The sequence below is a fragment of the Scomber japonicus genome, chromosome 4 (assembly GCF_027409825.1).
Source record: "Scomber japonicus isolate fScoJap1 chromosome 4, fScoJap1.pri, whole genome shotgun sequence".
NCBI lineage: Eukaryota > Metazoa > Chordata > Actinopteri > Scombriformes > Scombridae > Scomber > Scomber japonicus.
Window position 1 is genome coordinate 16,516,478 of NC_070581.1, and position 24,841 is coordinate 16,541,318.

The 24,841-nt window shown below is 40.7% G+C and overlaps 3 protein-coding genes across 4 annotated transcripts; 1 reads left to right on the forward strand and 2 right to left on the reverse strand.

Annotated features, from left to right (window-relative positions):
* The first annotated feature begins 6,249 nt into the window (after positions 1–6,249).
* On the forward strand, positions 6,250–10,497 carry inavaa (innate immunity activator a). The gene is made up of 9 exons (XM_053317884.1): positions 6,250–6,456; positions 7,289–7,422; positions 7,556–7,678; positions 7,787–8,021; positions 8,117–8,170; positions 8,428–8,653; positions 8,961–9,110; positions 9,262–9,874; positions 10,405–10,497. The coding sequence occupies exons 1-9, from the start codon at positions 6,393–6,395 to the stop codon at positions 10,495–10,497; spliced, it is 1,692 nt and encodes a 563-aa protein (XP_053173859.1). The 5' UTR covers positions 6,250–6,392.
* A 6,407-nt stretch (positions 10,498–16,904) lies between these two features.
* Positions 16,905–19,091, reverse strand: rpl10a (ribosomal protein L10a). The gene is made up of 6 exons (XM_053317668.1): positions 19,041–19,091; positions 18,525–18,596; positions 18,363–18,443; positions 17,529–17,677; positions 17,268–17,440; positions 16,905–17,117 (listed from the first exon to the last, which is right to left on the reverse strand). The coding sequence occupies exons 1-6, from the start codon at positions 19,043–19,045 to the stop codon at positions 16,947–16,949; spliced, it is 651 nt and encodes a 216-aa protein (XP_053173643.1). The 5' UTR covers positions 19,046–19,091; the 3' UTR covers positions 16,905–16,946.
* A 1,360-nt stretch (positions 19,092–20,451) lies between these two features.
* Positions 20,452–24,552, reverse strand: fance (FA complementation group E). 2 transcript variants are annotated; one of them, XM_053316857.1, is made up of 10 exons: positions 24,149–24,537; positions 22,724–23,294; positions 22,495–22,539; positions 22,351–22,407; positions 22,082–22,225; positions 21,577–21,700; positions 21,259–21,334; positions 21,074–21,140; positions 20,853–20,978; positions 20,452–20,750 (listed from the first exon to the last, which is right to left on the reverse strand). In XM_053316857.1, the coding sequence occupies exons 1-10, from the start codon at positions 24,358–24,360 to the stop codon at positions 20,646–20,648; spliced, it is 1,527 nt and encodes a 508-aa protein (XP_053172832.1). In that variant the 5' UTR covers positions 24,361–24,537; the 3' UTR covers positions 20,452–20,645. The 2 variants fall into 2 exon arrangements, with proteins under 2 accessions (XP_053172832.1, XP_053172833.1); XM_053316858.1 differs by lacking the exon at positions 20,452–20,750 and having other exon boundaries at positions 20,856–20,978; positions 21,267–21,334; positions 24,149–24,552.
* Positions 24,553–24,841: the final 289 nt, after the last annotated feature.

Genomic DNA, 24,841 nt, shown 5'->3' on the forward strand with positions numbered 1-24,841 from the left:
GGCCCTGAGGCCCTGAGGCTCCCACCAGCCCCTGCAGCATCTCACCATGGTGGCCCTGTACTATGTTCACTTCTGTCTCTTCCCTGATATTAAATTGTGTTTTGAGATATCAGATACTGTATAAGGAATCATGCACACCAGGAAACACATGATCCATATTTAGAAATGTCTTCTTCGAACTTTGTTTTGTTTCTGATGAGGGAGGGTTCATATTTATTCCAAACTATGTGAAGCACTATTGGCTCTGGGAAAGGTACTACTGTTTGAGAGGCTTGATATTTTTTATGTTTTTTATCGTCATTATACTATTTATTTTTTCAAATCCACTTCTTATACTTCTTCCTACATTAAAGCAACACAAGACTGTTTTATTGTTTGTTCGGCGGAAGGGCCACATCTGTCACGCAAGCCTAATTAGTTACTTTCTATAAGACCACTATCTAAGCGATTGCTAACAGAGAACTGTTTTGTATCAACAGAAATCAGAACCAAACATTGTACATCCCCTCAGTGTTACATATTTGCATGTTTGTTTATCTGTTTCTGTCATGACTTTTGATTTTTAGTGTGTCCGTGTGCTGTGGAAATAAATGGTTTGCTTATGGTTTGCACTGTTTTGTTGGACACAGTTTAAAGCGCAAGGGATTGATTTGTATGCAGTTCTTCTCCCTGAGGACTCTCACGGTTCTTTCACATGGTTATGGGACTTTGTTTAATTTGCTGATCTTTTCATTCCATCACGGGACGAGAAGAGAGAGCAGGCCATCTGGAGGAGGCTTTTCAGGATATATAGCCTATAGGAATACCCATGGGCCTGGTTAAAAGGCACTGGAGACATTTGGGATGGTCAGGGAAGCCACCGACTGGAAGAAAAAAAATGAGCCTGTTTGCTGTTCCACAATTACATTTAGGTTATTTTATTAATTAATCTAAAACACAAAGAAACCCAAAGTGCTACACATAATTAGAGGCAGAGTTCAAAACATTTTTTTTTGTCCACAAGCCAAATACCTAGATAATGTTCAAATTTTACCAACTACTCTTTTTTTTGGCATGAAGCAAAAATATTAGCCACTGGCATATTTTACCAGCATTTGACTTGTGCTAATTACAGTATGAGCCCTGATCAGAGGTTAAAGACCTATTCAGATCTATGGCTTAAAACAATCGACATCACATTGTAAAGCATGAGTATAGTTAAAGTTTCTCATACAAGTACAGAGGTATTATCAGCTAAAGTTACTGTATCCATATTAAAATCAATAATTTTGTTTTCTGAAGGTTGTATAATTACATACAGTATATATTACATTATTAGAGCTGATTCTAAATAGCCTACTTCATGTACTGTTGCTGGGTAGCATTATCTGCTAATAGAGGTTTTAAATCTTAACCTGCTAAGAAACTATATAACTGAAACATATGTAGTAGAGTAAAGGTATATACAGTAGGCTACTCCACCTAGAATATACATAATAATATAGAATTAAATGTAAATATTAAATGAGGTACTTCAAATTTGTACTTAAGTGCAGTCATTCATTAATACAATCATGAATAAGGTAAGCAAAAGTCATTTAAAAATCCAAATTAACAAATGAAATACCATCAATTAAACAAAAGAATTCTAATCAGCACAAGCAGGTCAAATATTTAGCTTAATATTAATTAGCCAGTTTCCTGTGTATGCACAACAATAATCAGCCATGAAAAGTACATCTGTCTCCACCATATAAAAAGTATTACTGTATGAATAGTATGAATTAATGTATTTTTGGATCTTTGAGAGTGGATGACTGACCTACATAGTTTGTTTTTCATCATCATGGCGGATGGAAGTGTAATTTTGTTCAGCACCACTTCACTTGCCAGCAGTCCTGGGTACTTTTTTTTAATTTACCAAAACTTGTCTCTTCCCCCTCCCTCTGTTCATCGTTTGTGCCTCCTTTTGTACCAGCAGGCTCCACAATAAGTCGTGTGCTATGTCAATACGCAAAGCGTGTCTGGAAAGTCAGCAGCGTCGGACCAAACCATTTGAAAACAGCTCGGGGGTCGCTAGCACCAAAGAATGTACCTTTCCAGTTTAAAGCTTACATTATTTAAATAATGTTTTTTTTTAAGATTAAAGTGAAGGAAAATACAGGCTATAAAGTAAATATAAAAATCAATTAGTGAGTAAATAAATACCTTAACAAAAAACATTATAACGCCTCCCCCTACAAAGTAAAAGTGGAGTTGACTGGAACAGATGTCCCAGGCGCCGCTCTCGCTTCAGAGCAGAGAAAGTCTGAAGTGCTCCACAGTGGGGACGATGCTGTAAAAGAGAAGATAAATCACTACAGGGTAAGTACACATGGTTTTCATTAGTTCAACAACATGATAGAAAGAGAAAACACCGGGCAGGTAATGGGCAGCAATATTAGTACATCCAGGAGTCAGTGTGCCAGGTGGTGGATGCTGTTATAAGTCGCTAAACTTTTAATTATGTGTAAATATATGGTCAAACAACAAATTACACATTTTTGTACACAGTGTGTGATGGTATATGTCATTATTGAAAGTGTTTGGTCTTCTTTAGTGGTGAAAATATGTATATTTTACACGATCTGTAGCTAAATAGTGAGAATTAGCCTACCATTTTCTGCTAATCTCCATTTAGAGAGGATATAACTTTCCCTCAGTTATAGTCATTTTTTCTATGATTAAAAATTTCACCTACAAAACATATGATCAGCTAATACGGTGCATTGCTGTTTTAAGGTACGCAGTAGTTTGTAATAGTTCAAATAAGCTCATTATCGACCAACCAAAACATTAAGCTGCAGTTTAAATGTACATTTTAGTGCATCAAAAATGATAATTCATTGTAGTTATATCATATATAGTCTGCATAATGAGCACTCTTACTTTGGATACTTACAGTACATTTTGTTGCGCTTTTACTTAAATAAAAACTCAAAAGAAGGACTTTTAATTGTAATGGGATATTTTTGTGGTACTCTGTGTAAAATAATGTTATGCATATAAAAAGGGTAAAATCCCACAGTATTACAACTATCAGACTAAGCAATTATGAGTAATGAATAATCAGCAGCTGTGCTGGATGATTGTGTTGTGTTTTTGCAGTTTAATGACATGTGCACCATGACTGTGAGCAGGTTGCTTTCACAGATCAACAACACTGTAGGACTATTATGTGTGGCAACAGGCCAGTCAGCAGCAGTTGTTTGTGCTCACAGTGGCAGAATAAACATAATCTCCTACAGTCCACGTGTTGACAGACATGCGGTGCTACAGTGGTGCTAAAGACAACACCTCGGTGTTGTTATACCCCAGTTCTTTTGTCAACGGTGGGCACTTGTGGGTGAAAAGCTGCAACCACTTCCTGCCAGCGCCCTGGGATAACCATCAGTGTCCATTCAGAGGCCTCAGAGTTGATGACTCAGAGGGACAAGGTGTCACGATCCACAGCCGGCCCTTCAGCCTCTGGGGAACAATGGAGCATCTTTTCTTGCTCTCTTTATTTACGCTGTCGCTGGGCTGCGACTGAGCTGGTGTGTCTGGTCAACATATGGCCTCCAGTGACTGAGAGCAGGCTTGTGTGGTGCTTATTACCCTTGCATTGTCTCTGCTGGAAAACAAGACCCCTGCACTACCAAACAATTGACAAAGCAAATAGGCTGTCAGTGTTTGAGTCTTTGATACAGCCTCCTCATAACTGTGACTTTTGATCTTCATGTTATCACAGCCTGCTGTCTTCATTTTGCTGCAGTCTATGGAGTTTCCAACATCAGCACTGTTTCTTAAGACTGACTCCAGTGGCGCGCTTTGTAACACAACACCTAATTTTTTTTCTCCTGCCGCTCCCCCACATTGATGCCCCCTTTTTTTCTCCAGCAGCCCATATTGTGTACAGAACGGATCTATTCTGCTGAATGGATTTTGGCTTTTCATCAGACTCTGAAATAAGGCATGCTGTAAAGTCATTTGGTTTCTTCCATAGTATCAGCACTCAGTGGAGAATCTTAATCACAGGGTTTCGAACAGGCCTTGGTCTGGTTTCAGGCATCCCTCGCTGTTTCCTCGGTGAGGCTGGTCCCTATTGGTAATTCCAGGGCCGACCACAGTGGTAATGAGCACAACGTTCCAGGACATCACAGCTCCAAAGGCTCATGGGAAAGGGTGGGTGGGGGGAAGTCTGGGAGACAGTAAATCCACATCATTATCTCTTGCCATAAACACCCACTTCCGTAGATGTTACATCGCCACGGTCCGGTGAGCAGCGAGGATGGGTGGGGTGGTCCGCTCCCATCCCTGACACTGTTCCTAGATAGTCCTTATTAGTGGTGATCACACACACCGCAATTAAGATGTTATGACTACATCAATCAAGTCCTGCTGGGTGGAGACTGTACTATCAACGGCTAAACTTTCAGGAAATGGATTCCTGCTACGCTCCATCAAGAAAAGTATTGTTTCTTGGCTCTCCCTAACTTTATAAATTCAACACTCCCATGTCTCCAGGTTTTTACGCAAGCTATGATGAATGGCATCAATGTCTTAGCATTAAGCTGCAACATCTAATGAAATCTGCTGTTTTACCCGAACCCAACCACCGACCCACCCACCCACCCACTCACTCAGCCGAGACCTCCGACCACAGACGTTGTGAAAGTCTTCAGAGAGTTATGGGGTGTAAGTGGGTAAAAATCCCACATTACCCTGCCTGTCTCTGATTACCAAGCCGGATTCCTGTTGACGTCTTTAGATTGCTGCAAGCCCCCGTCCTTGCACAGTAAAAACTCAGCACTGTTCCTCTCACTGTAGCCTAGTCTCAATATTTGGCCCGACAACGCCGCTCGGCCAGAAGCAGAGTTGTCAGCAGATATTGCGCCCACAGCAGATTATTGAGGCGGGTTGGTGGATACAGGCCCTTTGTTGCACTGTTGTTTTACTGAGTTGAGCTGCCTGTGCTTCATTGTGCTACCGGCTGCTCTAAGCTGCATCAGTTCACATGAGTTGCTGTGGTGAAAGGGTCAGGCCTATGGGATACACAATAATATCCTGTTAGAGGAGGCTCGGGCTCTGTGTCTTCCTGGTCCCTACAGGAAAGAACTTGATATCGATCTCCAAACACAGAGGATGAGACAGGAGCTGAGGATTACACACAGCAGCCTTTAGCAACACACACATTCATCATCCCTGTGCCTGTTTTCGTGTCCAGACAATTTACTTCTCATATGAGTTTTGCTTACATGATATAAACTCAGAGGCTGCTCCAGGACCAGGAGTCACCCAGTTTATGAACTTTTTATGAATGTGCAGCATTGAAACAAGGCGAGCCAACAACATCCTTTTAATCATGTTAGCCGCCGTAACGTTGTCTCTTATGATCTGCTGGCCTTTTTTAGGAGAAGTCTAGAGTGGTGGCATGACATGTGAGACCCAGAATAAATTAATTGACCTAAAAAAAGGAGAAAATAAAGGCAGCATTTTCTGGGAAGTTCTCTTTCATACCCAGGCGATTTCACCAAATCAGCCACAGACCTCCTGGCCTGGTTTTAAAAGCCTCGACTTATCCCCAGATGTTATCTCCAATTTATTGTCATTGTTTTCTGTTCTTGCTGTCGTTCCTCTCCGCATTTGTTTTGTTTTGTTTATCGTCAGTCACATGTTCGGAGGAAAACAACAATGAGACAGAGCAGGCCATAAACATGAATTGTGCTCGCCTGTTTGTGAATGTGTGTTTATTGAAATGGACAGCGTTGCACAGGAGTCAGCAGGGCCCTTGTGATCTGATGCTGCGTGGACAAGCCCAGCATTGAGACATTCTTCCACTTCAAAGCCCCCAGAGGGTTTTCTGGACACTGGTTGAATGGGAGCTGAGGGAGGGGTGTGTGGGGGGAACAGGTGCAGTGCATGAGTGGGGTAATTCCCGCTGCCATCTGCTTTCTTTTTCGGGGTCTGGGCTCTTTAAACGCCCTCTGACACGCCTCATGGAGACACACTCCCCCAGCCAGCCGCGCCGTGTGCCCCGTCGCCATGGCACCACGATTCGGATTAACCCCCGCACATGTGCTGAGTCAACCGTGGGGGTCTGCCTCTTTTGTGATTGAGCATGGGAGGGAGAAAGAGGTGGAGGTGGAGGATGAGGAGGAGGAGGGAGGAGGAGGGGATGGAGAGCTGCATGCATAAGTGTGTGAAAGGACACTCGCCAGCCTTTCACTTTTGTTAAGTGAAGCAGCGGGGGTGAGCATGAATGAAGCCATGTGGAAGGACACCACAGGAGAATATTGATTACTACTAAAAGTGATCAATCTAACTTTCACTAATCTTCTTTTAACAGGTATTTCTAAAAAAAAAACAGAAACAACAACTTCAGAGCAGTCAAGATGACAGCCATGGAGAGCAAAGAGGAGATCAGTGACACTGACAGTGGGATTATCTTGCACTCTGGTAAGACAACAACAACAACAACAAACAACAATACAGCATCTGATCTCTACATGCACCATGTACAGAAAACACAATGATGCAACTAGCAATTATTTTTTATTATCGATTAATATGTGTGTTATTTATATGATTATAAGGTTGGTCAATAAGACAATTGCAGAGAGAAGCAGCCTCAAATGTTGTTTTTTTGCTTTCCAACAGTTTACAATCCAAAAATATTCAGGTTGCTGTAACAGTGAAAGAAGTCAGAAAATACTCACATTTAAGAAACTGGAACAAGAACAATGAATCGATTATTATAATAGTTGCTGATGATGTTGATCAACTAATTGTTGCAACTCTAATGCTACTGATTTGAAAATAGTTAGCAAATAAATTGGTACCATATTGTTATGTTTATTTATCTGAGGAAAGAATTCCTCCCTTTTAACAAATTCCTCAGTCACATTCATAATCAAGACAAAAATAAAGTAGTGTAATTGGTCACTAATGTCAGTACACTAGTTTACAGATTTTGCAGATGCAAAAGCAAATGTTTTTTTTAACTTTGTTATCTCAAGGGGAAATTGATTCACAGTGTGGGCTCAAAATAGAGAATGTACGTAATAAAAACTCATTGAAAGACATGGTCACATATGACAGACACCAAAAAGCATGCATAGTATTAAGTCTGTTAAGGCAGCTATTGTGATGTAAAAAGTGTACTATATCCAGTAGAAATAGTCCATTTTATCATTTCTATCATTCTTAGTCATTTTAATTTATATTTGATTCTATGGCTGATATTGATGCTGAAGAGCAAAGCCTGATGTAATATATTTGTGCACTACAGGTCCAGACAGCCCCACATCCCCAGTGAAGGACCTGACCACCCACACCAGAGCCCTGAAACTGAAGCACCAGTCTCTGGAGGAGCGTCTGGAGCTATGTCTGCTGGAGCTCAGGAAGCTCTGCATCAGGGAGGCAGTGAGTAGCTCCTACAATATATCAAATACACACTAGAAAGATATTATTTTGTGCTTTGATTAGATCCGAGGAACATTATGATTGTTTTAAATGAGCGGCTGCTTTTTTATAATCTACACTTTTTTTTTCACAGGAGCTGACTGGTAAACTGCCTTCAGACTATCCTCTGATGCCTGATGAAAAGCCACCTCGTGTCAGGAGGAGGATCGGAGCTTCCTTTAAGCTGGACGAAGGTCTGATCCATCTGGATAAAGAGGTACAGTCCACAATCAGTGTTTACTATTCTTGGTGAGAGAAAGGTCTGAGCAAAAGAGACAATAATTAATCTGATCACACTAAATGTTAAAGCTTGTCTTCATTGTAGGATTCAGAGTTGCAAGAACTGGAGACTGGCTTGGCTCTTCAGCTGCAGATTTATGAGGCGGCCCGCAAACTCTCTCTGGAAGGGAACCTCAGCAAACCCCAGAAGAAGAGCCGTCTGCAGCAGTGCAAGAGGGAGGAGAAGAAAGTGAAGGATCTGCAGGAGGCTGTGTTACAGCACAGGATCAAGAGCGAGTGTAACTCACCGTGCATCAGTGTTGCAACCAGCCAAAACAAAGGTGAGTGAGACTGCTGCCCTCGTCAGGCCAAACTGTGCAATGCACTCAAGAGAGGTTTAAATGACCCCTTAAAAATGTTTCTTTTCTCTGTGCAGATCTGAGCATGTCTGATGACAGCTCCCTGTCTGATGTAGTGGCCCTGGATGATGGTGAGTGAGGACATGCTTTGATTGAGATTTACTAGATACAGTATGTAGGTCAGAGATACTCTGGAGCGATATGATGGTTCAAATGTAATGATTTAACTTTTAATTTACATAAAATCTTCTGACTTTGCTTTTCAGGGTAGTTTGTTATTCAGCTTGAATTCAAGCTGCTGTGACATTTTAAAATTAACCTTAAAATAAATGTGCATCTTTCTTGTTACATTCCTGCCTTGTACTGACTGTTTGATGTCCATTCATAGATGTGGACTCGCCTAGCCCTCTCTCTCCTCCAGTTTTGGGCACCTCCTACTCAGACCCTCTCCAGCTGTCAGCCAAAACCCTGCAGTCGTCCCAGCAGTCAGCGAGTCAACTCAGTGTGGAGTATGAACGCTCTCCCATCCAGAACTCCCCGTGGAAAGAGTCTAGTCTGGACCAGCCGTACGACAAGGCTACAAAACCTCAATCTGCTTGCAGCAGCAGGTCCAGGTACAAGTCTAAAGTATTATATTACACCATCAATATGACCAACACAGAAAACAAAATCAAAGAGATAGATTTAAACAGGTGATGTTTACAGTTTGTTTTCAGGTCTCAGTGCTATTTGGATAAAATACTAATGTGTCACACTAGTACCAACAGTTAGAATTGAAATTTTTATATCCACCTTGTCTTTATTTACATTTCTCAGCTTCCTTTTGAGAGAAAAGTTATTAGTTTAGCTGGACCTGATAGTTTCACCTTGTGTGTGTGTTGCATATCTCATGTCCTTCTCTCTGTTTTGGTTGGTGTGCAGTAGTCCAGTGGGAACCCAGGTGTCTGCAGAGAGCTGCAGGATTCCTCTCTCTCAGTTTATCAAGAACGCAGCGCTGCGTCACAACCACTCCACCAGCGCCCCCTCCACCCCAGAGCTGCATGTACGCCGACAGTACTCCCAGTCCTTCAGGTACACTGAGAACTCATGCCAGACACATCAAGCATGTAATGCACTAAGAGCATAGTAACACATGTATGATTATTTTACAACTGTACATGATTTGTCTACTCAGACTTCCCAAAAGTAAGCCACCTGCTGATGTGGATCGAGGACGAGCCAGGCTGCCGCAGCGGCAATGTGCAACTGATTTCATGGTGCGTTCTCCAGAGTACTCTCCCCTGCGGCCATACCAGTCCAGCTCTGAGGACAGCAGCTCGGAGCACTCCTCCTCCTCCTACATGAGCTCGCCTGGCAGGGATGGACCCACTGATATCCCAAAGCTCTGCCCTCCACCTTACGGATTCCACCTTGGAGCGCAGAAGAAAGAGCTCAACTTCCCCAGCTCACACAAGAACATCAACCAGTTACAGCCCGGTCCTGGCTACATCAGGTCCACAATGGAGGATGGCCCCCTTTCCCCTCGGGACTTGGACGAGGGAAAGTGCTATCTGTCCTCCCCTCCTGTGGCTCGAAGCCTTCATCAAAGACAGTGGCAGGAGGGAGCATCATCCCAAAGGAGAGTGTTGAAGCCCCCCCCACCTTACAACAGGCTGGTGCGAACCCCCTCACTGAAGGAGTATCCAAACCATGCCATCCGGCTGATGCCCAGAGAGATCGTGTCAGAGGAGCTGAAATCCTGGCACTATAGAAATCAGCTCCAGAAGTTACGGCCAGGCTGTGTGGAACAGAGTGTCAAGAGCCCCACTTCACCTCACTTCCCTTCATTTAGACAGGTTTGTACTTTATGTTCCAAAAGTGAAACTCACAATTAGGGCTGGGTATCGGAACTCAAAACCTATAGTAGTATCAACAGCAATAACCCATTTCCAAATAATATCGAAACTTCTCCAGTTAAACAATACCCTCATCCAGTCCAAGCATTCTTCAGTTTAATTTGTGAATTTATGTGATTGGCCCATTGCAGTGGCTACAACCCATACAGTCTGATGATAATGCTTAATTGCACAGTTTTGTAGAGTTATTTCAACAATTTGAACACTTTCAAAATGTATTTGTGTAAAAATGATTCAGATGGGGAGGAGTGGAGGCATTTTTGCACAATTGAATGATTCCATTAACATGATGGGTATCAAATATATAATAAAGCATTGTATTGGTGTCTGTATCATTTTAAGGGTACTGGTATCATAATTTTTTAATGATATCAAGCTGAGAATAATATTGAAATGCACTACAATAAACTATTATGTACAATATCTTTATGTACAGAGTTCATTAATTTCATGACTTTTTGTTTTTGCAGGGTTTGGGTAATGTGATTCTCCAGAGAGCCGCAGATGGGACTCCAGTCCAGTGGTTTGTTGCGGAGGATGCTGAAATTGTGAGCCAGGTGTAGCTGAGACATCTCCTCCTCCTGTAGGATGTTTAGTAGGATGCATGCTATCCCTCTCTATTTATCTCTGTATTTATTAAGTCCTCGGACTCTCTGTGAGATTGTTTGTTGATGCAGAAAACGTGGACCTGTCGGTACCGCGTGAGCACATTTCTATTACTTTTATAATTTAAAACTTATTGTAAGGTGGTATGCCAGTTTTATTTATTTCAAATTGTCTTCTAATAGATGTTTCTAAAGTTTCTGAAGTGAATTAAGGTTTATATGACTTCATTATGTTTAATGGATCTTTAGAACAAACTTGCTGTGGTGTGTGGCTGGCACACAGTTTTGCACATAAAATTCACCTAAAAGTAGTTTTAAAATAGGTTTTCCCCAATCTTAATATAATTTTATATGTATCTATAATTTAAAGTTTCTCCCTTGCGACATTGAGATGTAATACTAGAAAATTTGATATACGTACCTTTTTATATACAGTTCAAATTTAACACCTGTCTAGCCATGACGTGAAGTAAGCTGACTCTTATTCTTTGCTATTAACTTTTATTAATGAATCACTGATGCCTTTAACAGTGAGAAATGTTTTCAGTGCAGTATGGTGCTTTGTTACTAACCAAGTGATTGTATCAGTTTTGATATTTTTTTGTATATTTATAATAAAAAATATGACTGAAAATCAAGTTTGTGGTGTTATTATCTGGAAGGTGGAAGCATTTTCTTCATTAAATTCATAAATCATTTCAAAACACATGCACGAACAAGAACAAGTGTTACATCAAAATATTTAATATTCACATACAAAGAGCTTTCTGGAACACAGATGTTTCAGCTTGTCTGTACACTTGTAGATGAGCATCTCGACCACCTGAATTTCCCTATCTGGGAAAATAAAGTTAACCTTGACCTTGACCTTGACAGTACAGTCACAGAAATTGACCTGTATAATCCAGAAGAAGGGATCATGGCTCAAATGTACCTTCATGAACATTCCACAAAAGGTAAGTCAATGTTAGGACAGAGAGGAGCACAAAGATGTACATGCAGAGGAGCGCCCAGCGACAGCGATACAGCCAGCGAGTCAGAGGCCGATGTCTCCACGTGGCTCCACACCTGAAGAAAAAGTCATTCAGAGTTTGTCTTCAAGAAATAAACATCACAATTATCATCTCCTTTTTAAAATATATATGTTGACTTACGAGCCCACAGACAGCTGCCGGTGGATATTTGTAGTCTTTTTGTCCTTTTCTGCCTTTTTCTTTGATAATGCAGCTTTACTCTTGTGTCTCTGTCGCAAAGTATCCAAAGGGGAACTGAAATAAAGAAGCATTTTCCATTTTCACTACTATTACATTATTCCACTACATGCAAAGTAACAAATGATGGACAAAGTTACAGAGAGCCCTTAATACATTTTTTGAGGGCTATATGGTTTTTTTGTGGAGTCTGCAGGGGATTTTAGAGGCCGCTGTTTGTACTGGTGTTACTAGTAAATGTTCAATTTAGTCACAATCTACTTTATTTGACAATACAAATCAACATTTAAAAAAAAAGATAATAAATATGATGATAATAATAATTCTGTGATGTGAGTCTCAGCCTTACTTTTTGTTCTGTATCTTCCTGGTGGCCACTTGCTTTGATGGAGGGCACTCTGGGTCGGGGGCAGGGGTGGGAGTGGGAGTGGGTTCTGCAGGAAGCTGAGCAGCTGAAGTTTCTTCATCTGGAACAAGTGGCCTGTAAAAACCAGAGAAAAACCAAACCAGATGATGTGCTTTTGCTGATCCAACTCATAACAACACGGCCTGGATATGAGATGTAAACTGTGAGTCTGTAGCCAACCTGTCCTCTGCTGTGCAGCTGTTATCCTTGGTGACGGCGACACAGCTGGACTCTGAGCTCAGAGTTGGAGACGGGCAGGTGAGGGAAGGCTTTTTGCTGGAACCTCCTGCCAGTTTTGTCAACTCTCTCTTTGTCTTCTCCTATAGAGGTTCAGAAGAAGACTCTCATTTGGCTTTTTGGATGATGACTTTAGTAAAAAAAAAAACCTTACCGGGATTTGAATCAGTGATACACTGACCCTTCGACGACAGCAGGGCTAATGGGAAAAGGGAGAGGAGAATATAAATAAAGGCCGACTGAAGACAGAGAGGTAACAACATATATGAGCAAATTAAATTGTATTATAAGCAAAATATCTGCATACATGCTGATGACTTTTCATTTTGCTGTCACCATCCTCTGGCTCTAGAAGAAGAGATACATTTGTCAGTCAGATGTTGCACAGCAGAACAAGACACACACCACGAGACAAGTGATGAGAAACCTGGTGAAGCTCTGTGATCAAGGACGTTCCTGCAGGGGTTCTTCTTGGAATCCTCCATCTCTGCCACGTTTCTGTCATGTCGCCTCCTCAGATTCTCCACATGAGCCACCATGAGCTCGACCGCCCGGCTCACTCGAGCCTCCTACAAAAGGCAGAAGATAAGATAGTAAAGTTGCTGCATGGATTCCGTAAATAAGACTACATCACAATAAGGAGACTAACAAAAGATCAAAGTTGTTCATGATAGAGTTTAAAATGTTTACATAGAAATCATAATGTGCTACAGATTAGTTATTGATGCAATGGAAATAGATATTTTGGGTTGAGTCCACATGCTCTCAAACAGTGTAGAAACACTCAAGCACATCCCTTTTTTTCAGGTGTTGAGCCCAAAATATGTTTAAAAATGTAGACTGATATGGTTTACATCCTCTGCCAATGAGGCCAAGCAAATCTCTCCTTAGACCCCTTTTTACCTGCAGAGCATCTGAGCTTGTTGCTTGTTCATGATGATCCAACATTTAAATTAAGTAAAAAAGTTAAAAGTTATATTAAAATAATATTATTTTGTCTTATTGAACATGGTTAATTATTGAATTAACCTATAAAAGGTCATCATTAACAACCAATAAACATTTGATGAGGTTAATGTGTTATATAATATAGGATTTTATTCCAAGTGTACAAACACTCTGGATCCAAATCAAAGTCCTTGAGTTCCTGTGTGAGCTGTCTGCACACATTGTTTAAGTTAGCATTCACCTTTAGCTAAATAGATTTGTTGTTTAGCCCTCATGTGTGAAGAATGTTTCTTGTTACTTTTATTGCTTTCTGTTTGCCTTTATGCAATTTTATTGCTCTTTGTTCTCGCTGTGTGGGGATCTAACAGTCGACAGCGAGTAATCTTTTCATTTTCCTGCTATAAAGTAAAAATGAAATGAGATGAGCATGTCTTACATGGCGCTGAGCCATCCACATACACAACAGAAGCAAAGGACCCTCACTGTACCTGGTGAACAGCTCCGAGCACCTCAGCTGTGTTGGAGATTCGTTCCACTGTCCCACCGAGGATGTCCAGAGACAGCTCCAGCCTCTGCAGGATCTTACTGCGCGTAATGTCCAGACACAGGTCCTTCAGTGCCTGCAAACACACACACACACACAGATTTAACCTATCCATAACCACTACTTGACTTAACTCTAAGCTTAACCAGTGACCCAAAAATACTTTTTTCCCAACTGGGGACACGGCTTTTGTCCCCAGTTGGACAAGCTGTCCCAAATTAAGTGGTCTTTCATCTGAAATGAGTCCCAGAAGGCTTTGGCCCCCTTCAGGACTTTTGGTCCTAACAAGGTTGGTGTTTACACCAGAAAAGGTTACCAAGAGGTAACAAACACACACACACACATGTCCCTGTATCTCTGGTCCATCATTAAGTTCTCTCTACAGACAGTACCTCCAGAGTCTCCCTGCCTCTAGTGAGCTCCAGCTGGATGTTCTCCTCGGCCAGGTTGCGGGCGTGTTCCTCCGCCTGCAGTCTCTGCTTCAGAGTGTACTGGTCACAACGGAAAGCCAGGGCAATCTGAGAGAAGGCCGTCTGTGAGGAGGAACAAACCAACATTATTTATTTCACTCATACACATTGTTATGTTCTGTCTGATGTTTTGCAGGTTTTTAATCTCCTGGTCCTAAACAGAAATTTTATTTTCTTCAGCTGCATTTTTTATGGCTGAAATTACAATCAAACTAAAACTGAAATACAATCAAACTGAACTTTTCTGTGATGCAAACATGTAATCATATTAAACTACGCCTAATTTGCAGCTTAATATGGGCAGGTTGACATTTAGATATTTATCAGAGAATCAAGAACTTAAAACCTACATTAAGACAAAATATTACAGTAAACACATCACATATCAACAACATAAAAATGCACATTCAGGCAAATAGAAAGAGGCAAAAGTTGAATATTAAACATCATGTAATCTGTGTGCAGCCTTACCTCCAAATCTTTCTCCGACATCTCTACACTGTCAGAAAAGAAGACACAAAACTTCATGTAAGGTTAAATTGAGTTGGGTTTCATTCACAGTAAATATATCATGATGTGTCACCTGTTGAGGCCTACACGATCTATTATGGACAGTTCATTCCAGCTTGTGGCCGGCTGCTCCTCTTGACTGTTTTCTGTTATAGGAAGAAAGTCCAGTTTAGATTTACTGTCATGTCAAACACTGGTTTCTGGTCTATGAAAATGTTACAGCTGTTACCTTCTTCACTGTCATCACTGTCCGGCATGGTGGGTAGATTGTAAGTGTTTGTCTCTGCTTCAGGCTGAAATAAGTTCAGAAATATTACCTCTGACACTCAACGACACACTGATTAAATATAAAATCTTCACCAGCCTGGTTCAGGGACAGCTGGTAGACTATTTGACTCACCTGAGCGTCCATCACTATGAGAATAATCCAGATGTTTTACTCAGTTAAAACCAGATTCAATGATTCACATCCTCTTCACAATCAACAGAGTGTTTTTCATCGTTTCTGGAAACACAAATGTATCCTTGTTAGTTCCTGTCCGTGTTTGGTCCATTTCTCCCCGGCCTTTCTCCTCTACTGAGAATAGATAATCCTATTAAGAGATCCACAGTCAAACCCAAGCATGGCGTCTGCCCCAAGAGGCTCATGGGTAGCTATGGATCTACCTGCTGCTGTATTTGTATCTATAGTAAATAAATAGTGATGTTGTTGAAGGTGATGAGGCAAATGTACCACTACTAAAGTTCTCATCATGTTCACAATCATTTTAACCACTTCAGATAAAACAAAGGGAAGATTTAAATTGACAAGTGAAATTATATAAATTAACACATTTACTGACACAATCTGAGACTTAAGAGATGCAGCTGCCCCTGAGCAGGTCAGGATCCTGTGATCATCAGCACTTAATTACTGGTTTTCCCAGATTCTCATTTAAATCAATCATTTGGAGTCCAATATTAGATTTGATTTAGGCCATCCAAGACTATGAAATGGGATTGGCCGGTCACAGGTTTGGCTCCTTCCAGAAACATCTCCCCAACTCCCTTAAATCTAGCGCTACCGTCATGATTTTAAGTGTATTTTTGTATTAAGATAATAAATGAGCTGTACATGGATTATACAATAATATCTATAACATGTCATGAATCAATTAGTGCTTGGATTTTGAAGTGTCAGAACTGGGAAATCAACCAGTGGTTATTTTCATTAATTTCTCATGGTCTTCCTTCAAACATCATTGAGGTATATTTGTTCAATTTCCATTTCTCTCCTTTGCAGATTTTGTTCAAGTGTTCCTTTTTTAAAAATGTAGTTTCTCATTAAAACTAGAAAATACTAAATGTTCTGAAGAAAACATCCCATACTGAGGATGCTTTCAAAAATAACCCCATGAATAGTTTTGATTTGTCAATTAACTTCAGAGCGCAGTGAACTGAAGAAACCTGAATCATATCACTTGTTTGAGGATACCTTGCCTTTCAAACAGCACCAGCTCTCTTCAGTACACCTGCATCATCTTGTCCCAGACTATGTGGCGATCAGGCCTCTGTGGGGGGGTACATGTTGCAGGACTCTATTTTAATGTATACCTGCAAACAGTCCCACACACACACACAAGTGTAGTTGCCTTATTTTTCCCCCCTACTAGACTCTGGTTATACATGTGGGGGAAATGTCATGCAGCAGAATTTAGGACCTTTTAAATTATATTAGATAGTGGATAAGAAAAAGTACTAAAACCCTTACATGTGAAATTTTGCATACAATACATTTAAAACCAACTTCAACATCTGATAATGGGTCTAAAAACACAGAGCGCAGTGCATGTTGCAGATTGTTAAGCCCATGTGTTTCTAGGCTTCATACATTAGTGTTCAGTGTCCCTATACAAAAAGATTATGCACCAAGATAATTACACTAATGAGAAGTTTGAATTTAAATTCATTGCAAACATCCAACACTGAATATAATTAAATGTCTAACACCATTAAATCCAAAGCTGCCCAGAAAGTAAAAAACATCCAGAAACAGTCAATTTTGGAGCATCTCCACATTTTATTAATAGAAAAGCTGTAATTTAGTAGAGGCGCTGGGGTTTGCCCATGGTGCTCTTGATGTAGAGGGCACGCACGTTCTGCCAGTTCTTCTTCAGCAGCGACACCAAGAAGTTAACAGATAGGTGGATGTTGTACACAAGCTCATCCTCTGTCATCTTCACGTGTCCGACAGCCACAGCCAGACAGAGCACCTACAACACAGCAGGAAGGAGGTTAATATTTTATTCTATAAACAAACGATACATGTCTTCAATATTAATGTTTACAGATAAAAGTAAATATAAATATTAAAGCTGACAACAGAAATCTGATTTTCCTAATACGACTCTTGCTGAACGTACCTTCTTCATCTGGAATTTGATGGTGGATTTGACCTCATCCACCTTGGTGTTCATGTTCTCGTTGTGGGTGAGCAGAGAGGGGAACTTGCCAGCCTTGTTCAGCCCAGGTCCCAGGATACGAGGGATCTGCTTGATAAGAGACTCGGAGGCCAGGAAGGCGTCGTACTTCTTGGCTAGAGGGGACGTATCAAGCAAGAACGTTAACAATCAAACTTCAATCACTGCTGATCAGATGTCTTGCACATCATGTTAACTTCTTACCGAGTTTCTTGACCAGCTTCTTGTTCTTGTTGAGCTTTTTGAGAGCATCGATGTCCATGTGTGGCATGTCAGCAGCTTTGGCCTCGTCACAGTGCTGCTGGTCTCCCAGAACACAAACGGAGAACTTGGGCCGTGGGAGGGTCTTCAGCCTGCACATCAAAGCGGTCAGCAACATTATTCATGATCCACTTCAAAACGCAAGGGTGTCAGCTGGTAGTAAGGCAGGATATGACAGATAGTCGTAGCCGTAAAATAGTTTTGGTGTCATTGAGGATATAGTGACACATGGGATCTGCACTCTTAATGCATACATCAAACCATGAAAAACTATCAAAATACAACTCGCTCAAAACTAATTTTGAGCTCAAATATAAAAAATACACTAATTGGTTTAAATGAAAAATACAGAAACTCATGTCCTCCGCCCTCACCGACTGACACCCCTGTTTCACTCCTGATTTTACAGTTTAATAGAAAAGGTCTTACCCATACCGCCACTGTAGCCGGTGTCCAGCTGGCTTCATTGGTAACATAACAATGGTCGGCTAGAGGACGCGAACTATAAAGTTCAGCCACTCAAAGCCTCCCCTCATGTTTTAAGACCCAGGGTAGGGGTCCGTCTGCTTCGCCTTCACCAGCCGAGACCGGGTCAGCTCAGTCAGACTACCCAAAGTACTTCTCCATGTCCGCCCCTGGCCTGTCTGAGGTTTTTTTTTTTTTGATTAACAATAGTTTTCAGGTACTACTTGCCTTATTAAAAGGCTTGTTATCAATACTCAGACAGGGCTGGCAGCACACAGGGAAAAGGTTGGGTGATACAATAAAAGGTCGAACCTGACAGTGCCGGAGAAACGCTTGTCCTTCTGGGGATCGTAGTTTTTCAGGCTGATCTGCAACTCCACTGTCTCCACAAACCTACACAGAAAAAACGAGTTACACGTGATGTCTGACACATGGAAGAAAAAGTGGACGATAGCTTTCCTCAGATGAACTTACTTCCTTGGCTTGGCCACAGAGGTCTGCAGGACCTCCTTCACGGCCTCGTACAACGTATCCCTGGACACCTTACTGTCATACAGAAATCATAAGACACGCTTAAAAAACAGAAACAATACTTAAACTAATCAGTGATTCAACAATTAAACCCGATCGGCTCTGATGTTCTAGGGTAGCTACTAAATACTAGCAAATAGGTAAAAAGTAAGTAAAGATTACATAAAATGTTGTCTACAACTACTAAAGTAACCATTTTATGTCGGATTGTTAACTAAAACACGTTTAAAACTGTAGGATGACGATGGATTACATGTGAGACTTTACGCGGTGTCCTACACCGGCAGATGAACCGGTCTGCTACGAAACATTTAACTTCACATAATTCAGACAAACTGGACTAAATAACTCAACCGCGGCTTAATATAGTAACACTGAAGTCTTAGGTGAGGAACAAAATCGCTGTACATGTGTAAATTAGCTGCTTTTGTGACATTTATTGGTTAAATCGGGTCTAACCTCATTGTCGCAGCTTGTCCCTCTCGTCTTGCTACGCTGAAAAGGAAGTGCTGCGGGAAGTGACGCAAAATAAAGGCCCTAGTCTCGCGAGAGTTCGCCCCTCGCAGATTAAAAAAACAAAACTTTATTTAAACTTACTTCGTGACATTTCACAATAGACTTCTGACAAGAAAGAACATAAAACAACACAACAAAAACAATCAATGTCATGTCATGTTCAAGTGAATAAAAACAATACAATCACAGAAAATAAAAATAAAACCATATAACCATAAATTATTAGTCGGGTTTGAGAATAAATTATCAATGACAAATTTTTCATTGCTGAAGAATTTAGGTTTGTTGAATTAGAATGACAAATCATGTTCTTTGACAGCAATGTCCTCTATGTTTTAAGATCCAATTGTAAGTCAGCCCAAAACATTGGCAAGTATACACACTAAATAAAAACATGTTCTAAAGAGTCTACGTCATTATTACAAAAAGAGCATTTGTTGATTATATTGGGAATAAATGTGCAAACAATGGAGTTGACAGGGTCATGTCTATGTATAAGTTTAAATAAAAAATATTTGATTTTGTTAGACAACACATATTTGTATGGGAGTTTTCCATGTACTACCATCACAGATCCAACCTATTATTTGCATCTCTTTTTCTTGTAAGTCAGGAACATGTAAAACATGAAATGAACGTGTATAAGCGTGTCACTTACTTGATACTTGTTACTCTCTCATAAATAACACATATCTGATGTTTAAATGTTCATAAAACAGTAAATTTGCCAATAATACTGCTTCTGTCTTTGTAGTATACAGTATACAAAACAGCGGTGTAAAGACCCAGCAGCAATGGTAGAAGTATTTAGATCTTAGACCTTCACTTAAGTAAAAGTACCAATACAGCAATGTAAAAATACTCCAAGTCCTGCAAGTATTAGCAGCAATAGTTAAAGTACTGCAGTAAAAATAGTGGTTTGGTTCCTCTGACTGATACATTACTATGTGATTGTTACTATAGACAAGAGTGGTCAATTTTTTGGCTGACAATCTCTTGGTTTGATATAATTCACAGACAACATGGACATAAGTTTTTTTCAAAGAATCTCTCTTTTAGCTAATTAACAGCCGAGTTCCTTATGACCTCTTATTTTGACATATAAAAGCCTAGCTGGCTCATGTATAGACTGGGAGAGAAAATTGACTGATAATCTACTTTGACTACATTGAGACAACTAAAAGATTAATTAAACAAACAAAACCTTTAGTCAGTAAAAGACACAATTGTTCTGTTGACATTTCAGTAACAGACTGTAACAACTATCCTGAGCAACACATGATGAATATGAGAGCAGGACATGTTTGAACTGCTATGCCAACATTTCAAGTTAACACAAGTCAGGAATGCAAAGGTGAGCATTTTGGTATATTTTCTTTATTTTCCTGAGTCAGGGGAATATTTTCTAGTGAGAAGGAATATCATTCAGTGTCAAAATGAAATGACGTGCTTCATTTTTAGGTCCAAATATTTTCTAGAAGTAGACAAAAGCTTATTATAAATGTTAACTTAGAAGTTTAATAACACAAAACAACATCAGATAAAAATTCATGTGTGTGTGATTCTTTTCAAAGCAGCTTGCAGGGACTTTTTCAGGAAGGTCTCATTCAACATCAGGCAACCAGACAGGGAGTGTTTGTGTGTAGCAGTCACCTGGAAAAACAGATCAATACATATGCAGGATGATTATTATTAACATTTCAGTCACTGTTTAGCCATTAAGCTTTGTATGATTTAAAAAAGAAGAAAACTTACATGACTACTGTATTTGGTGAGGACTGTCAGCATCATTTTTGCAAACTTCACAGATTTTGTGAATTGAGAAGCCTGGCTAACGAGCTGCTCAGTGAACTGTGTGAACACTTCTTCATTCAAGTCAGGCTGAAAAAAAAAAAGCAAGCAACTCAGTGACATTTGATATTATGACTACAAGGCCTTGCAGCACTTTTTCCCATGAATAAACTGTTTTGCTTTACCTTGGAGTCTAGCAAGCTGTGGATAATGGATAGCACTGCCTCACTCCATGCAATTTTGAATGTCATCCTGGAAGAAAAACGGCAGCAACTATCAAACAATAACCATGAGTTCATTGTTATTTTATGCTTCTGTGACTTGTTACAGCAGTTTTAAAGAAATACAGAATAAACATGTTTTATCTTACTGAAGCACCAGAAGTCTGTAGTGGGAATCCAGGCAGCCTTCAATCAGTCTGTTCAGCAACTCAGCCTGTGAGTTCCCTAACAGAGTTCAAAACAGAAGATCAGCTGATGTTTGGGCCAAGAGATAAAAAACATCGTCCTGGCTCAGCCCTCCATAACATCAAAGCATCTGTTGTGTTTGTCTGTACTTGAACCAGGACATTGAATCCATGCCATACATGGGGCTGCTGCTCTGTGACTCTACCTCCACAAAACTGGACTTTGATAGCACCAGTGTCTCCATGTCGAGTACTCAGTGACAGCTCTGCTTTTTTCCTCACCTATGTTCTTGTCCTGTAGAACCGGTCCAATCAGAGTGTGGCACATTGGTCTGGTGTAGCGGCTGCAGAATGACGTCATTGTGGTGACCAGGCATCTGGAGGCTGGTTCTGACAGAGTCAGTACCTGCACATGCATCACAGGATATACTGTCAGACCCAAACTGCAACACATTTAGCTAAATTTGCATTCAGAGCTGCAGCAATTAGTCGAGTAGTTGTCGACATTTAAAATGAATTCCTAATGATTTTGGTAATTGCTTAATTGTTTGAAGAATTTTTTTTTTTCAAATTCTCTGATTCCAGCTCCTCAAATATGAATATTTTCTTGTTTCTTTAGTTTTCTCTGACAGTAAACTGAGTTTCTTTAGGTTGTGGACAAAACATTTGAGAAAGAGTGATCAACATTTTTTACCATTATATAACATTTTATAGACTAAACAAGTGATCAAGAACATAATTGAGATGAATCAATCAAAAACAATGAATTGCATTTACAGTGATGTACCTTCTGTAGCAGGAGGCTCTTGATGATTGTTGCTGTCGTACTGTAGCTGAGGTCAGGAGAGACAGCCAAAATGCTGCTGCACAGTTTGGGCAGAGTCTGCTCCGGTAAATCAGGCAAACTCAGCATATTACATAACACCTCCACCTTAACAGGAGAGACAAATGTGCGGGATTAGTCCTTTCACAGCTCCCCAGAAAACAAACATACAGTATGACAAAAACACCTCTAAATACACTAAGTACTAACAGCTATAGGATCCAAGCACATACTTGAGTAGGGTCACACTCATTCAGCACTTTGAACACATCCATGGAGCTCTGGTCCCACTGTGAACACACAAAGATAGTTACAGTAATACCAAATATGACAAAAAGTCTGTGCCAGCCACAACAAAAGAAAACATTTCTTCTTACCTCGGTTTGACTTTCCAGTAACTCCTTTATTTGAAGAACAGAGACCTGAGGAAACACAAAAATACACCAGTGTTGTTCATTTAACTGGAATCAGTATGATGAAAACTGGGCTTGTACACTTAATTTGAGCCATGTGGAAAATTACTGTCAGGATGGGATCCAACCATTCTGTCCTTTTATGGGGAGAAAAGGTAAAATTGTAATGATATTAGGTTTTGAGACTGTTTACTTTTATATGTTCAGGTAGAGCATCACACAGGGCTGGTTGCAGTTCTTCAGCAGGTACTCCAGCATCACCCTCTAATCCTCCTGATATCCCTTTGTTTGCACTCTGCTCCCCAGCATCAACATGTTCACTAAAACAGTCGTCCATCTTTATCCGTTTACTCTGCAGTCCTGTTTCTTCACCATCTGAATCCAGAGTGACAACACTGCTCTTCCTTTTCCTTTGTGTCCCCAGTTCTGATAAACAAGACGCGCTCTGAGATTCAGGTTGTACTGTTGGAGAACTGAAGCACCTGACCCACCCACTGGTCTCACCAAATCCCACACAGCGCTGTGACAGCTCCCTGAGTCTCTGACTGCACACTGGACTGTACAGAGGCTGCTCATTGTGGGCCCTCAGACTTCTTTCCAGCTGTCTAACCAGAGCAGTGACCCATGGGCTTGAATGAGGGTCCTGGCTGAGGCATTCAAGCACTCGAAGGACAGCAGTCTGAGGGAGGACTGAGTGGACCAGATACATGAAGGACAGCAGGTTTTGCTTGAATAATGCTGGAAACAGGCACACCAGGGGTTTACTAGAATAGATGGGGAGGAAAACAGGGCTTAAAGCATGTGTATAAGGGACAGAATAATGTAGATGTCAACAGTTAGGTAAGCACTTATGTACAGCTGCAACAATTAGCCAATGTATCAATTGGTCAGTCAAAAGAAAATTAATTTCAACTTTTTTCTTTATCATCCTTTAAATAATTTTCATAGTAATAATTGATTATTCCAAACTATCAGATGTGAGAATTTGAAGCTTTCTTGGTCTTACATGATAGTAAATTGGATTTTGGAGTGTTGAGCGGGCAAATCAAGACATTTAATGTTGTCACCTTGTGATCCAGCTAGCAAATTGTAATTTTTTGCATGATGTACAGACATACAATTAGTCGAATCGATTAATCCCTAGTCGCAGCCCTACACATTTAGATTCAGCACTTCCCTGGTGCAGAGTTGAAGATTTCAGTGTGACAGTAGAATGGGTATAAAGCAGACGTCAGTGGGATTTTGTTGTAATTTAAAAGCACTATCAGTGATCCACGTACTGAATAGCCCCAGTGTAAAAATGCTGAACAGGTGTGAAGCAATCGTCACTTTCAATCTGACCTTCTCATAACACAAGGGATTAGACAGCTGCCTAATCAGAATTTTAAAAGTTGATATGGTCGCTGGCATCAGCAAAACTGTATTTGTACACAATGCTTAATTGTATGAAAGACAGAAATGTTGAGTTTACATCTTACTGTCTCTATAGCAAAAGCGGATAATGTTGCTAGGGTAGCGTCATTATCCCTCAAGAAAATCACTGTTATCCCCTCTACAGCGACCTGTGCCACCAAGTTAGCTTGTAACGGAAACCTAACGCCGTGTATTTATTACTCACACAGCCAGAGGCTTGGCTGCAGTCTGTGGGCAGGTTATTTCGTCGCGGCACAGTGTTTCTATGAAGTTGGGTAGGGTCAGTCCGGGGTTGGCCCGCTGCTGTCTGTGGAAGACGCTCAGCGCTCTGTGGACACCGGAGACTCCGGACAGCAGCGACCGGACCAGCAGCCTCGACTGCCCGTCAAACCGACTCAGAAACATACCAGCGTCCATTCCCGGGGGACTAAACTGCTTCTGTCACCCACTGATGTACCAGCAGATCCCCGCCAATGTTTACATTTCTTCTTCGTGGGTGTAATTTGACTGGATCTGTGCTCCACACCTCCACCTAGTGGTGAAAGTCACTGTACCACTTTATAACTGTAGAAGTGCCAAAGAAAAGCACCGCACACCTTTTCAGTGAGAATCAATGTTTTATTTTCTGTGTACGAGTACAATTTGTTTTAAAAGAAATAAAAAACGTTCTATGTGCTTGCCAAAACTAGGTAAATTGTGTCGTGACTATCAGTTGAGGCAGGCATCTTCAGTAGTGGACATCAGCAAGAAGGGGTACAGTACACTTTTTTTTTTATCTTTAGACAATTAAAAATACCATCCACACAACACTTTAAAATATCAAAATGGTGCAAATTGCTACTACACAAGTTTAGCAGTAAACAGGAGAAATGTTACAGGGAAATTAACAATCTGCAAC